This window comes from Salvia splendens, chromosome 15 (genome assembly GCF_004379255.2).
Source record: "Salvia splendens isolate huo1 chromosome 15, SspV2, whole genome shotgun sequence".
In the NCBI taxonomy this organism is placed as follows: Eukaryota; Viridiplantae; Streptophyta; class Magnoliopsida; order Lamiales; family Lamiaceae; genus Salvia; species Salvia splendens.
In genome coordinates, this window is record NC_056046.1 from 9,897,988 (window position 1) to 9,914,039 (window position 16,052).

At 38.1% G+C, this 16,052-nt stretch overlaps 2 protein-coding genes across 3 annotated transcripts; one reads left to right on the forward strand and one right to left on the reverse strand.

Moving 5' to 3' along the window:
- Positions 1–1,576: 1,576 nt before the first annotated feature.
- LOC121766526 (BRO1 domain-containing protein BROX-like) lies at positions 1,577–4,362 on the forward strand. Its single transcript, XM_042162782.1, has 6 exons — positions 1,577–1,984; positions 2,296–2,462; positions 2,744–3,005; positions 3,097–3,257; positions 3,386–3,535; positions 3,772–4,362. Exons 2-6 carry the CDS (start codon positions 2,430–2,432, stop codon positions 4,120–4,122), a joined length of 957 nt encoding a protein of 318 aa, XP_042018716.1. The 5' UTR covers positions 1,577–1,984; positions 2,296–2,429; the 3' UTR covers positions 4,123–4,362.
- An 8,900-nt stretch (positions 4,363–13,262) lies between these two features.
- LOC121768990 (transcription factor HHO2-like) lies at positions 13,263–15,556 on the reverse strand. Of its 2 annotated transcripts, none has more exons than XM_042165626.1 (5): positions 15,133–15,556; positions 14,789–15,063; positions 14,413–14,704; positions 14,232–14,308; positions 13,263–13,744 (listed from the first exon to the last, which is right to left on the reverse strand). In XM_042165626.1, exons 1-5 carry the CDS (start codon positions 15,278–15,280, stop codon positions 13,388–13,390), a joined length of 1,149 nt encoding a protein of 382 aa, XP_042021560.1. In that variant the 5' UTR covers positions 15,281–15,556; the 3' UTR covers positions 13,263–13,387. The 2 variants fall into 2 exon arrangements, with proteins under 2 accessions (XP_042021560.1, XP_042021558.1); XM_042165624.1 differs by having other exon boundaries at positions 14,413–14,713; positions 15,133–15,553.
- Between the last annotated feature and the right edge of the window lie 496 nt (positions 15,557–16,052).

A 16,052-nucleotide genomic window follows, 5' to 3' on the forward strand; every position in this document is an offset into this window, starting at 1 on the left:
TAATTCTTGTCTATACATAGGTCAAGAATTTAGGCACTAACAACTATATGAAAGTTGTAACGACGTTTCGAGGCTTCATTAGGCCTCAAAACCACATTTTCATCATTGGAGATTTTCTTCAATTTCAAATCAATTCAATTTTTTTTAATACGAAATTGAAAATAATAAGAATGGACTTTACATAGCAAGTCACTAACCAATAAGTTAGGTGATGGACTCATCATGATTGATTATGCACCGTTAGTGGTTGAAAATTGTCCAATTATAGCAAAAGTGGTGTGCCCCTTTGCTCAAGTTGCATGGTGGTCTCGTTAATTAATGACTGACAGAAAAATAATTCCGTTTGTTTTAACTATTTACGGCATTAACTCCATTCAAATATTTGATCATTACACACGTGTTAGCATACGATTATGTGCAGCACATGTGCCGTACACTTTGTATGGGATTGAGTCGGTTTTAGAATTTTAAACTAGTAGTAAAAATTTTAAAAGCGAGTATTAAATCGTAAATATCATTGCAACAATATTTTTGTGACAAGTGTTTATTTTGCTAGTATAATTATGATCAGTTTGGAAAGTTAACAAAATTATGCTTATCTAGATTAGGGATTAGATTCCGGCTTCCGAGTTGATGGAACAATCCATATCGATTTTTATGCCACCCAGGGTTCGAACTCGAGACCTCCAGGATGGACGCGGTATCCAGCACCCTTTACCGCTAGGCCAAGGGGCTTGGATGTGTAGAGGGGCTTATTCCTTTATTGGAATTTTATTTTATTGTTTAGTTGGGGGTGAACAAATTGAGATTCTTGATTACTCACTTTTACAGAGTATTTGTTGAAATTTCAGACTATAAAAGTACGAAAACAAAATATAAAGAGAATCTCCCAATCATATAAAATACTCTTTAACAAAAAAAAAAGAGTTACTGCCCTATTAGAGTCTCCAGCAGAAATTCACAACAGGATAATTGGGCCTAGGCCCAAATAATTTTACTTGGGTTTCCACATATTACCTGATTAAACAAAATTCGAGATATAAGTGACTTGTGAATGGAAATATAAATACTCAAATTGAATACATATATCAACTCTTTATGCAATTAACAATAACATAATATGATTGCATTGATCTACTGGTAGAATGACAAAGGTGTCGGGTTTAAGTCTATTAAAGGTTCTGATTATTTATCATTTTTTGTTTGTTTCTTTTGTTCACGAATAATTTTGAAACATAAGATGTGTACTTTGATTGTAAAATAAACTAGTAACATAAAGATAAATCGTTCCAATTATACAGAGCACACGTGTAATAAGCTTATAACTATTATACAATTTGTATGTTGGATATGTAGAGATATAGTATCCATAAAACATTGCGATAAACATCTTGTATATCTACGACAAAATAATATCGGAATAAAAGCATGCATTTGTTTACCACAAGGTGGAATGGGCCACAAAACTAAGCCCAATAAGATCAGAATCCGAGCCCAACGCCTCATCCTATAAATATCCACATTCCACCACACTCTTAACTCTTGGCTGAGAAGGAAAAATAAATCTGATAACGACCCAAAATCCATAATAATCCTCTCAATAATCGATATGATTAAAATATGTGGTACTAATTAATATATGAGGTTCAATTTCAAGTTCATTGCGAAGATATTTCATTAATAATTTTCTAGGGCGTTTCCTGAAAAATTGCCGCTCCGTTCTGAGTCTCAACTGCCAACCAGAATTGCTGATGATCTGATTCTTAAACCCCTTCATACGGCGTCGTATTGCGTTTGGGTTTGATGACCTTTCTAATCAACGCTATTTAATGGTACTGAATCTGAGTGACAAATCTGAATAGGGATCGTCCGAGGAATCAGCACTGTCTCTTCCTTTGCAGAGAAAATTTCTTTGTGATTGTTAATTTTGTCGGTGAAGATGATGATCAGTTATCCAGGCCTTTCAAAGCTGAAAACTAAGCCGGTATGTACAACAACATCTTCATATACTAGTGTTTAATTATGCTGCTGTGGATAATTCTTGTTGCGAATTAAGGGTATAAAGGATGTTTCAAGCTATTAGGATAATGTATTTTGATATTAGTGCATTCATGAGACTCGTTTTGTTCTGATCAAACTCGTTTGGGGAAACGACTATGAATTAGTGAATAGCTCTGCGTCATACATTTTGTTTTTAGTTAGCTCTATTAATAGGCTGAGTTGGTGTTTCGAAGTTAAAAACCGACTAAAACCGGATCAATTCATGATTGATAAATACGTCTTGTAATTGGCTAGGTGGTATATGAAGATGTGATTGCGGCTAGCGATTCTGGCACACTAGAACAACTTAAAGAGTTGAGCTCCAAGCGTAAGCAATCGAGGACACCATCAATGCTAGCACCTTCATTACAGAGGCCATTGCTAGGGAAATGTCGGGAGGCCTGACATCTCGTTGTGAACAGGTATACTAGATTTTAAGTATGTCGAAGAAGCTTCATACGTCTTACGGACTATCTACTGCTGCAATTATAATGCATTTGGAAAAAAAATATTGAGAAGTAATCTGGATGGAACATGTGACCCCTCTATTTGTGTTTTGTGTTAGGAGTTCTGATATGTAACTGCTAGAGATAACTTTAGTATTGGTTATGGTTGATTGAGTTGAGTTCTATGTAGGCTCTAAAGCAGTTTTGTTGATATTTTGCAAATTTCATGATTTGTTTATTTGTTGGCAACTCTCCAGGACATTCAAAAGCTGGAAAAGTATTTACCTCTGTTGGATAACCTCATTCATCACATCATTGTTAATGCCAAAAGCCGTAAAGTTATGTACTGGATTACTGAGTTTAAGCTGAGATGGAGTAGTGTGCTTTCCACACCGTCTCTTTTTCACTTTCAGGGTCCAAAGTTATATCAGGTTAATGATATTTATTTTGAGCTTGGGATGTCCCTTTTCCTTTATGGATCGTTGCTTCGTGAGCATGCTCTTGAAGTTCTATCATCAGGTAAGCATACCTCTTCCGCATAGAGCTTTGACTCTATCATTCTACATTCATAAGTATTGAAACTCTACTAGTTCCTTGTTCGTCGCTGTAGATCTAGTCCAATCTACCACTCGCTTCAGGAAAGCCGCTGGAGTATATAGCTATGCAGCTCACGAACTTCATACAAATTTATCTTGGACCCAAGAAAGGCCACCGGAAGCTTTATCTAGTGTGTTGTCTGTTATGAGTCTTGTTTGCTTAGCAGATGCCCAGGTAATGAAAGTTATATTTGATTTTTGCTCCAATTATCTTCTCTACTGCTGAACTAAGCAGCCTCTGATATGAATGGTGTGCACGTAAAGTCTTAGTCTTGTATTATAACTTCATCTTGAATTTCATAGGCTGTCTCTGCTAGGAAGGCTCAAGAAAATGGAAATACGGGGGGTTTATTGGCAAAATTACACTGCGGTGTGGCAGACTTTTTAGTTGAAGCTATTAATATCTGGCAAGGTGCAGCCAAAGAATGCAAGGATATTTCACCACGATTTCTGGTAAGGATGTCCTTTGCTTGAGACAAATCAAATATTTTGTATATTATTAAGCAATATATTGTCATGTTTAGCTCTTAACATTTTTTCCATGATAACAAGTTCACAAACTGAATGCATAAAGTGCCTGAGGTTAATGATATAGATGTCACTATAAGTGTTTATGAATATTTGCTGCCTTTCACCTAGTTGGTGATATTTAATATAGTAGATATGTAATTTTGGTGCTACCCCTGCAGGATTTTTTGTTATGTTGCAAAACAGTGCACGAGTTGACGAGTTACAAATACCACGTGCAAGGTCTAAGAACCGATGGTAACATTGGCATAGGAATTGGAATTCTTCGTTGGGCTTTAGCAAAAGCAAAGAAAATAATTCCAAAAGAAGAGTCATGGAGATTAGTATATCATCAAGTGATTGATGAGTTGGATGGGTTGCTCCAGAAATATGAGCATGAGAATGGTTTTGTTTGGCACGAAAAAATTCCTTATGTAGATGATGAGCTGCCTCTGCCTCAGGCTGTTAGAATTGTTAGTCCAGTTCCTTATCATCCCCAAAAATGGGAAAGAGCGCTTATGTTTAAGTTGTAGGAGCATGCAAATCTGTCAAACAGTTAGCATGTGGTCTCCTAGTAGTAAGGTGATTTTTGGACTCATTTATTTGGTTTGGTAATGTAACTTTGTCAATAGATTCTTGCTTTCTTGCATAGAATAGGGATATTTTTGGAACAGATCAAGTAGTTGTAAATTAGTACTATTGCTGTAACTGAAAGAGAATAAATTCAGATGGACTATTATTGGGCAAGAAGCTTTATTCGAATGATTATGGAACTCGTCCTTTTGCAATTTTTTCATCTCTCTTTGTTATACTTCTATCTTTGACTCATGTAAATGGGCTGGAAGCTAGTACTCCATTAGCTAGATATTTTTGTGAGCTACTATCATCAGGCTGCCGAAACACTGATTGATGTAATTTATTTGGGCTTCATTAGAGATATTTCATATTTCAATTTCAACTCGAATTTCATGGCATACTTGTAAGTTTTTTGACATGCAACACTGTTCGACATAAGATTCTTACTTTTAAGCATCCACGGTGGTGCGGATGTCCGGCGGACATCCCCGCAGACATCCAAAAAACACTTCCTGTCACGTCATAAGGACTTCCCACTGCACTGCCACGTCATAAGGACTTCCCACTGCACAGTGACAGACATCCCCAATGACATCCCGACGGACTTCCCATAATAATAAAAATTCACAAATTCACTAAATTAAACAATTTACGGAATTAAAATTTCGCCACGATTACGGAATTAAAATTTCATTAAATAAAAAAATTACAAGTGGTGCGAATGAAATGAAGTTCAAGGAGCCGTATTTATAGAATTTTTGAAAAAAAATATAAAATAATTGGGACGTCTGCGCGGACGTCCGTGGGGTCAACGCAATGACGGACGTTCACAAGGACGTCGCGACGGACGTCTCGGGAACGCCGCGGAACTCCTGTGTCCGCAGCGGACGTCCGTGTCCGCGTCACCGCTGCGCAATGGCGGACGTCCCGTGCAGAACTCCGGCACGCCGGCCGGACGTCCGCCGGGACGAGCGCCATTATGGATGCTCTAAATCTAGAAAATTGTTCTACACCAAAGAGATGGTTTCTCTTGCATTTTGTTGATTTCGACCCCTTTCTTTAATTCTCATTAATTTTGTTAAATCTAATTTTAATAAAGTCTGATAGAGAATCAATAATTATTGATTTTAGACTTTATGAGATCTAATTTTCTCTAATTAACTTTTATTAAGTAATCAGACTAAGTTTTTGCCTAGATCCACATAGTTGGGGCCAGGGATTAGACTTCATGAGAATCAATCCACATCTGGCAGAGGAGTGGATTATTAATACGTTAAAATAATTTTTTATACATAGATATAAATCGTGTTATAAATAAATATTGTAAGATTAGTCCATAAAGATTTAAATGAAAATAGTTACGAACATATCAGATTATAAGAGGTGCTTGTAGTTCCGCTTTTCAAAGTTTGAATAACTTCTATATTAATTTATTTAGCTATAGTATTCTAATTCTTGTATTCTCTTGGTACAATTTCGAGTTAAATTAACAACACCATGATCCTGTGGAATTTGTTGTCTGCACTAAATAGATCACTTCTCTTTCGATTTTTCATGAACGGTTTAATTTACGCAATTCGTATATACTTTTCTGTGTGTATCAATATTAAAAAAATGATGGTTGTAGAAATTGCTATTAGAAAAAGTACGTACTGCAAAAGCCAAATGGAGGGAGACATACTTCTCTAAGTCAGCTCTGATAAAGTACGTACTACATATGTGTATGTGTGTGATAATGGGTCTTTTCGTACAGTGACTGTAGGAGTTATCAAAAGCCATACTAATCACGTAATAAGTCATACTAACAAGGTTAACACTTGCAATTTGGAAAAAATTACTAATGATGGGCAACCAACAAGAATGTGTACGGATGTGCTAGTAAAGGTCTATTCATGTAATAAGTCATACTACTATATGCTACAACAAAGTTAACACTATTTAATGACTCCTTAGCTGTCTGTCGATCATATGTTAGAACCAATCCTTGGTTAGCTAAGATATTTAGATCCTAAATCTTGACAACCAATAATTTATTATCGCCAACTTAATAGCATGATGCGTCTTTCAGAATATATAGAACGATACAGTCTTTTAGGTGGTGTCAAACCAGGGGCGTAGCTAGCCTATGTCTAGATGGGGCAATTGCCCCTCCTCATCCCCACTCATCCTTCTATATTTTGGTACAAATTTCCAAATATATATCAACTTCTTCACTAATTGTCCCCTTATTAAAATTCATAAAATTACTCTGGATATAATTTTGCCCCCTGTGGCGTGATTTTCTGGCTACGCCCCTGTGTCAAACGTCTATATGAATACGGTGAGAGTCTTACTTTAAAATATACAATGTCAAACCAACCCAATACATAAAATATCTATATACAATAGTTGTCTGCAACCAGATATTAAATACTTTATTGATTCAATTTTGAGCTCAAAACATGTCGTTGTATGAAAAAGAAAATAAGCCGACCCACACAATGTAAACCCAATATGTAAGCATATTCCCAAGCATCTCTCTAGTGTCATTGCAATTAAATGTTATCATAAAAAGTTGGATGCAACGTAATTGTTTGGTTTGAAAAGAATGGAGAGGGATTTAGCCATGAAGGTACTAATAGGGAGTATCTAGGAAATGTAGAAATGAGATCCATTTTATTTGGAAAATGTTGACCCCGGGAGATAAGCACCAATACATGGGAAGCTTAGTCGAATTAAATTATTACTAGTAAAATAAATTGTACTCCTAAAATAGCTTTGAATTATCAGGCCATCCACAACGCTGTTCCTATACCGTTCCTAAACCGTTCCTTAAACCACTATTTGAGGGCCCCACTGTACTTTTTTACTCCATTCCTTAACTAAGGAACGGAACCTGCAACCCTCGTTCCTTAACCGTTCCTTAACCGTTCCTTAAATTACTATTCATTCAATTTCATTTTTTTTTAATTTCAACTCAATTCAATTAAAAAAACAAACACATTTTATTAAAAAACACACAACATTAAAACAAAGTTACAACTTAAACTTAAAAAAATAAAAAGCACACAATTAAAATCATAAAAAAATAAAAGTACACAATTTTAATAATTTCATCCGCCAAAGTTTGCCCAAATGTGCTCAATTAGATCATGTTGGAGTTGAGTGTGGGCGCTAGAGTCGCGTGTCCTTGCACGAATAGATAACCGTTCTTGTATAGACGGATGCGCTCCACTTCGAGGCGGACTACTTGCGGTTGAGCTTCCGGGGGATATTTATTGAAATGAGTATGAAATAGGAGTATTTATAGAGTAAATAAATAATAATAATAAAAAAAAAACGGCTATAAAATTAACGGTCTCATTACCGTTAATAAAAAAAATTTTATTTTTTTTTATTAAATTCGAATTTTTTTTAAAAAAAATGAATTATTGCGTCATCGGGACGAAGCCCACTCGCGGGGCAGCGAGTGGGCTTCACGCGTCGAATGGGAGTCCGCCACGTCGCCTCGGCGCGTGGCGGAACGTTTCGTTCCGCGTTCCGGAGGAACGAAACGCGGCACGGCATGGGAACGGTGGCGGCACGGAATGGCGACGGAACGCACGCTGCAACGCGTGCCGCCGCGAAACCGTTCCTCCGGAACGGCATAGGAACGGTGACGGCACCGCGTTGCGGATGCTCTCAGACATGCATTCCAAACTTTGGCGTTTTTGTAGTTGTCCTTTTCAAAATACATTGTTGTTTCGATGGCAGCAAGGGACATATGTCTCAACCACCACTCCAAAGGCCACTTTATAGTTGGACTCTCTCTCTCTCACACACACACACGTTTTAGTGTCTATTATTTAATTATTATTATTATTATTATTATTATGCTCACGGGCTTGAATTTATCAAGTTAATTTCAAGCCTAGGAACTAGGAAGTACATAAATTTATTCATTCGGTGATTTCGGATACATGTAATTATTTTGAAATTTTAAGATACAGAAGTAAGTTGAAAATAACTTATAATTATCATATAGATCGTGATTAATAAATAAATAACTTTAATAGGGATGGTTATATACGAAACGTGGCATGTCTAGTGTTACACTAAGTTTATTATGAGCGCACGTTAGCTTAGCCGATTGTAATGGAGCATGGCCTGACATGGAATGCCAATATGATTTAGCACTCTTGAGATCTTGAAAATATTTTTAAAAAATATGCATCTCAATATGGAAATTCAGGCTTTTATTCGATTCTTTCTACATTTGGAAGGGTACTAATGTACCTAGACAAATTTGGCCTGTATGTATCGCATTAACGAGAGAAAATTAAATAATAAAAGTACATGGAAAAGTTCATTACTATTATAGTTTTACCTTTTTCATTATTTAAATAACCCATTTATCGGAAAATTTATGTTTTACTTAAATTAATTTAAAAATTGATACTACATATATTGATTATGTTAAAGAAGGAAACGATTTTTAATTAAAGGTCACATAAATACATAATAAATGTATGATCTACTTTGGTACTACTATTATACTGGAAAATAATTGAATATACCATAGCCAGCATTGTGTCTACATTATTAAACTGTTCTGTGTGTGGGTGTGTAGAAATTTTAAAAGTCTTTTTTTAAAAAAATTAGGTCGAATATTAATGAACACGGTGGTTGACGCAAAGTTGCAAAATTAATTTATATAAGCCGACAATAAATTGGTATCTTAGAGAAGAAAAGATTCTCTAGGGATCAGAATATCTTTTTTTCTGTTAGCAACAAGATAATATAAACAAATGCTGAATACAGCCTCCAATCAAATCATCGCTCACTAATATCACACTAACAACAGTTTAACCAATTAATTATTTAATTAAAGATTATTTAGAGATAATATGCTTCTACTGCAGCCAGAATATTCTTGGGTAGGCCCTAATCACCAATATACAACAAATTTCGTCTTTTTACGTTATGTTGCCTTCAAATATTTGTCTTCACGTTACGGTGAAATGAAATCTAGCTTCCATGTCTAAATTTATTTATTTCCAATTATTTCAATTCTTTAGTACTCCATATATTTTTTTCACCTTTTCTTTTAGGTGTCCAACGACCGTCCTGGTATTTTGCTTAGTGTTTCATCTGAAAATATTAACAACATTCTCAAATAGATTATCAAATTAAATCAATCCCAATTTAAATTTTATTTGAAAGAAATTAATCGTATTTTCAATTCGACTTAAGTAATTAATCTCCGATAACAACTAAACCACCCGTTCCACTAAACAATTTCAACACCCTGATGGGATAAACCTCCTCGTATCACACCCCCCCACCCCCCCAAAAAAAGATTAAAATCTCAAATAAAACTTAATTAATCAAGAAAATGTTCTGATTTCATTTTCTATTCAAGTAGTGCATCTAGACATAAAATGCAAATAAATTCGTTGCGTTATTGTTAATCCGGCCACTTTGCTTTCTCCACACAGACAGAGAGAAAAATTATAGTATTATAATCTGATAAGAAATTCGTCAAGTAATAGATTCCACAAAGTGGGAATAGCATCAGCAGCATTGACCAAACAAATAAATAAAAATAATTAATATGATTTTTGCTATTTGCTGACCGGTATGTGTTATAGATGTACATTGCATTATCTCCTATGCCGTGACGGTGAAATTAATGTGAATATTCCTTGTGTTAATTAAGTACCTGTAGGCCAGGGGTTTGGTTGTTGATCCATCGAAATTGAATAAATGACTACAGCTAATGTCGCACTTAACAATTAATACGTGAAATTTTATAAATCGACGTGTCACGCTTTTAATTTATTCGCAAGAAATAATTGTTTAGGAATTAATGCCGATATTTATACAGGCAAATTCAGCTTGGGTTATAACTGGTGTAGTGTTTAATTGAATAATTGAAAATATGCACATTCGCTTAAATGAAAAAAATAGCATGCACTGATTGCCTTCTCTGATTAGATTTTCAAAAGCATAAAATATGCTATAAATAATTAGGTGAAGCTTCCAAAAACGCACACCAGATTTCTCATTCTATTAAATCTGTCCATAACATGTTACAACATCACAAACATCACAATTATCACATCATCCATGACGGCGGACGTCCACCATTAGGCAGCAGGAAGGAGGACGCGGACGTGCGTTGCGGACACCGGAGTTCCGCGGCATTCCGAGGACGTCTGTCGTGACGTCCGCCATTGCGGTGACACGACGGACGTCCCGATTTTTCATTTAAAAAAAATTCTATATATACGGCTCATTGAACTTAATTTCATTCACACCACTTATTTTAACGAGTTTATCTCTTTTTACTTTCATTTCTTTTGAAGATAAATGAAATACTTCGATAGTGATTCACCCGACACGAGCGAGTCACAAACACCGACTTTTCCCGTTAGAGTTAGGGGAAATGCCGGCGGAAGTGTACCAATGTCCGGGATGATGTCCGGAATGGCGCCGATGATGCCCCAACCCCAAATGGGGGGATGATGCCCGGGTACTACAATATGTACCCCCTTGGTGTGGGATGATGCCCCAAATGCCCGGAATGAGTGCCGCGATAACGGGGATGATGCCCCAAATGCCCGGGATGATGCAGGGCATGCTTGCCGCTGCGCGCGGGGGGGAGGCAGGCGGTCCCCCAATCACCTGGGGACAATGTCTATCGCCCCTACATGGTTCTATTATCAAGTGATACCCCCAGAGTACTCCTCTGGAGACTCAGTTCACCGACATCGAGACTTTCTCTTTAAAGGAGTTAGGGCTATCTCCGGTCAGGGAGTCTCCCACTGAGATGCCATCGGCGGCAGGGAGGACGCGGAGGCAAGGGAGAGGAAAGGGCAAGGACAAGACACTACCTCGTCCGCGCATGCGAGGAACGAGGGTGGGGCGAGGGCTGATGGGGAGGGGGAGGAAGCCGGCAGGAGAAAGAGGACCATCTGGAGCATAGAGGAGTGCGTTGCTCTGGTGAAGGCCTGGATCAGTATAGTCGAGGATCCCTACGTTGGGGCTAACCAGCATATCGACAGAATGTGGTGGCGCATTAGCCGAAGTTACCTCCAATTCAAACCGCCAGGTGGGAAGCCTCACGATGGAGAGCAATGCCGGAAACAGTGGGAGCGGCTAAGGAGGCAGCTCAGCCGATTTGTCGGCATCTACCAAAACAACCTTCGCACGGCAACCATCGGCATGTCCGCCGATGATGTCAAGCTTCTGTCTCACCTGCAGTCCCCCGACAGTGAATTGGGTTTCGAGGAATTCAAATATTAGGAGGTCTATCTTGTGGTGCAGACTTCCGCCAAGTTTAGTTTGGGTGTTGAAGCAGGCTGGCCGAAGCGGACGAAGATCAACGCCTCCGGGGAGTACAACAACAGTGTCGGTTCCCACGAACTCCCTGACGCTGAGGCAGAGTTCCCAACCCCTCAATCCCGCCGACGTCGCCCGGTTGGGCAAAAGTCTGCGATGCGGATGGCTAGGGGAAGCGCCAGCGGGTCCGGACCCGAGGTCCAATCAGCAGCTCCTTCCCAGATCGATCCCGAGCTCCCCTCACTCGCCCGCATACAGCTGCATGATTCACTTTTAATCACCATGGAGAAGTGGCTTGCAGCGACTGGCCCCTTATACAAGTTGATGCTGAAGGATGTCATCGACAGTATGCGGCGCGATTTGAGGATGCCACCCCTGCCCGATTGTTTTGACGGGACTGACAGCGGGGACGACGAGGAGTGAGACGGGGGCCGCATTTGTCGAAGTTTGAGGTTGTTTTTTTAACTATGTATTTTTTTAATAATTATGTATGTTTTTTGTTTTAAATAAAATGGTTACATTTTCTCCGTATTCGTGTCAAAATTTTAATTCCGTAAATTGTTTAATTTGGTGAATCTGTGAATTTTTATTATTGTGGGATGTCCGTCGGGATGTCCTTGGGAATGTCCACCATTGTGCAGTGGGATGTCCTTATGACGTGGCAGGATGTGTTTTTGGGAAGTCCGTCGGGATATCCGCAGGGACATCCGTTCTACTGTGGATGCTCTTAATTAAAAAGCTGACCTGGCATTTCCAGTCAATTTACTAGTGGTTTTTTTTTCACCACCAAAATTTTCATCCTAGTATTTAGAGATACTAAATTCATCTAAACTAATACAACATCCCATTTGTGCTTTTCTTGTCAAACCACGAGTGTAGTAGGAGGATTTTGTTAAACGGATCCATTCATTATCAATCACCAAATATTTAATTTTATTTTAAATTTCCAATTAGTCAATATATCTAAAATTAAGCTCTCTAGCTATATTGTTGTGATCTATTTGTCGACGGATGGATCGGAGTTCCTTTTTTTTGTCACGTTGTAAAATTATACCATTGCTATTGATTAGTGTATCAACACCGACATCAATATTATTTATAGTTTTATTTATACTAGTTCTTCGCCTTCTATACAACTATCACAAATTTGCAATAACTGAATTCTTGAGCGTTTCTTAACTTGTGAAACGTAATGAAGTTTGTATAATAAATTTCATTTTTTTATAGTTAAGTAGTATTTTATTATTTTCTTAGAATAAAATTCAACACAATTATTTATTTTCTCTTTCTCCTACTCTATCCTCTTTTTTAGTAGTAAAATTTATTATCATTATACTTAATGTTACTAAATGTTTATATTTTAATCTACATGCACCAAAAGTAATACCTCAACTGTATTCTCTTTTATAATAGGGGTTAAATTCTTATTTAATTAATTTATCTAGGAATCATAATTTATTTAATTATTGTGAATTTGATGGATTTAAACTCTTCTAAACCACGGTGTGTATAAAAAAAGGTATTTGACGCCCACAAGAAGTTAGCTTTCAAACATTCACAGAATTGATGAAAAGCACACAGAATTGATGAAAAGGCATGGCACTCGCACAAACCCAATCTGTACTTCAATTTGATTTCTTTTACATAAGCCACTTGATTTATTAATAATCCTTATTTAATTACGGTCCAGCACAATGGGAAACTATATCCATAATTAATCAAATTAACTGGGCTGTCGCTATCAAGTGCATGCCTCCACAACCTCTATCAAGCAAAATTATGGACGAAACGAAAGTGACCCAAAAATCGACTCATTTTTCTTCCCCTCTATAGTTTCATCGAAATTACACGACCCATCACTGTAACATATTTCTACAATTACACAAATTCTTCACAAACTTATATAGTAAAAAAAAAGGATCAGTAAGCTGGCGAGGCAGTAGTTGTATGCGTGGAGGAGGAGGTCGCAGGCGAATGCGATTGTCCTCCGCCATCGCTAAGGCAACCGCCGGATGGGCCATCATCCGACGGCAGTGGCCTCACCTTCGGGGAGGCCAACGTCTCCCGGAATGGCGCCGGAAGCGCTGCGACGGGTGCGTAGATCCCGTTCGACGTGGCCACCCCTGACGCCTCCCCGGAGCCAGACGTGGCGGTTGCTGCCATCGCGGCATACTCCGGTGGCACCCAAATCCCTCCCACCACCACAAATTGAGGGGCTTGTGAGCTATTGTTGTTTTGGATTGAAGGACTAGGTCTCCTCGAGTGCAAACGGTATTTCTGCACAAATTGACCCAATTGTGTAAATAGGGAGTTGCATTTCTAAAAATAACAATCAAAAGTTAAATTTTTTTATCATGAATTATTTTGAAAGCATTGGATGCTAGAATACAGGAGAGATCAATCTTGATTGTGAAGCTTATTTCTAGGGAACTAATTAAAGGTTATTGATTCGTCGATTATTATTTCAAATTGGAATTATTCGAGTATATATTGATTCCCCACCATTATGAATTTGACAAGCAATTTTCTCGTGGTATATCACATCTATATCTAGCTAGGACCCCCAATGAAGATAGACCAAATCTAAGATAATCTTTAGCCAGCCACGGACAATTTGTACTACCATCCACTTTTTTTCCCATTTTTCTCTTGCATACTAGTACAAAAATAAATTAAAATCACAAAATTAATTATCTGAATTATCCCATTTTTTATCTTGCATACTACTAGTACAAAAATAAATTTAAATCACAAAATTAATTACCTGCAAATGGCTTTTAACCTCATCATTAGTGAGCCCATCCACCTTCATCAACTCCCTAATCTGCTTCGGCGTTGCAACTGCACAAAAGTGAGAAGCAAAAATTAATTAACAGATAATCATGATTAGAGAAAATTAAAAAGTATTTATACACAAATTGGAATTGGAAGTTTCTAGTACGTACGATGAGAGCCACCGAGTTGTTGAAGGGCATGTAAGAATTTTCTATGCAATTCAGTTGACCAACACCTCCTCGCCTTTCTTTGAGACTGCCCTTCCTTATCCACCTTCTTTTCCCCACCGCCACCGCCGCCGCCGCCTGTCTCCGCCGAGGAGCTCGTAGAAGGCGGCGCCACCGACCTATTCACCGGAGCCGGAGCAACAGCCGCCGCCTTAGTAGTCTCAACCTGACTTTTCTCTTTCTTAAAGGGATGAAACGCACCGCCGCTCCCATTTCTATTCACCTCCACTTTTGCCTGAGAATCCTAAAACCCACCCCATTTAAAAACTCATATCACAGCAATTTTGCATAAAATTAAGATTAATTAAATGAAAATCACCTCTACTGAGGGCAGATCTGGCGTTTGATTCCATAGCTGAACAGATCTAAGCCAGTCCGATTTCTGGCAAATTTTGGCATCTTTAGCAATGTTATGCGCTGGCTTCTTAGGTTCAAGCTCTTCGCCGTCGGTTTGCGAAGAAGAACCCCTCTTTAAAGGAATGAACTCTTCGAGAACTGGAGCGTCGCTTGATGTCTCCTCCGAACATTCCGATTGGCCGTTTAGATTGTACTCCGTCGTCGTATCGGATAACTGCTGCTTGCATGCCTCAATCGCTGCACCATCCCCCCAAAATTAAAATCAGAATTTTCGAAATAAGCAAAATTAGGGTTTGGCGAAAATACCTTGTGTGACGAGGTCGAGGCAAAGGGGGAGTTCGCGGCTGAAGACTTGAATCTTGCGACGCTCTTCTTCTAAGGCGTGGATGTGATCTTGGCACTGCTGCATGTTTACAGGGAAATGGTGATTATGATTGTGGGTGTTGATCGTCATGTTTAATTTGTGATTTTGATTAATTGGGATTTGAGGTGAGTTTGGGAGAAGGGAGCTGGGGACCCAGATTTTATTGGGGGAGAAAGCTTTGGTTTTGTCTGAACATGGAGAGATCCGAATGAAAATTCGAGAATAAAGGTATCTAAGTAGAATCACCTAAAGGAATATAAATTGGTTTAGTTAGAAAATTTTTATGAGCGAATTTATTTCTCTCTTGTTTCTTTTTCTTTTTCTTTTTGTTTGCCATTTTCTTTGTTTTTGAAGGGAAGGAGAAAACGAGGGGTGCGTGAGTTGTCGAGGTCGGGCCGTCGCGTACAAACGAATCTTTGAATGATAGCATTAGCGAGAGAGAGAGAGAGAGAGAGAGTTTGTGTGTGAGGCGCGTGTGAAAGAGAGAAGAGGATGAATATTCGAGGAGTGATTCTCATGTGTGGGGTTGCCATTGATGTAACTCTTTGTAATTTAGATAAGATCGAGGGCCCTTTTCTCTCTGCGTCCATTAGGACTAAATTGTTTTTTAGTCCTTGGACTTTTTTGTTCCTCGACTTTTGCCTCCATTTTCCGTTATCGAATTCAAATGTACTCCCTCCGTCCCACAAAGATTGTCTCATTTTTTCAATTTCGTCCGTCCCACAAAATTTTTCTCATTTTACTTTTTATCATTTTTTATAGTGGACCTCATATTCCACTAACGCATTTCTACTCACATTTTATTATAAAACTTATATATAAAAGTATGATCCTTATTCCACTAATTTTTTCAACTCACTTT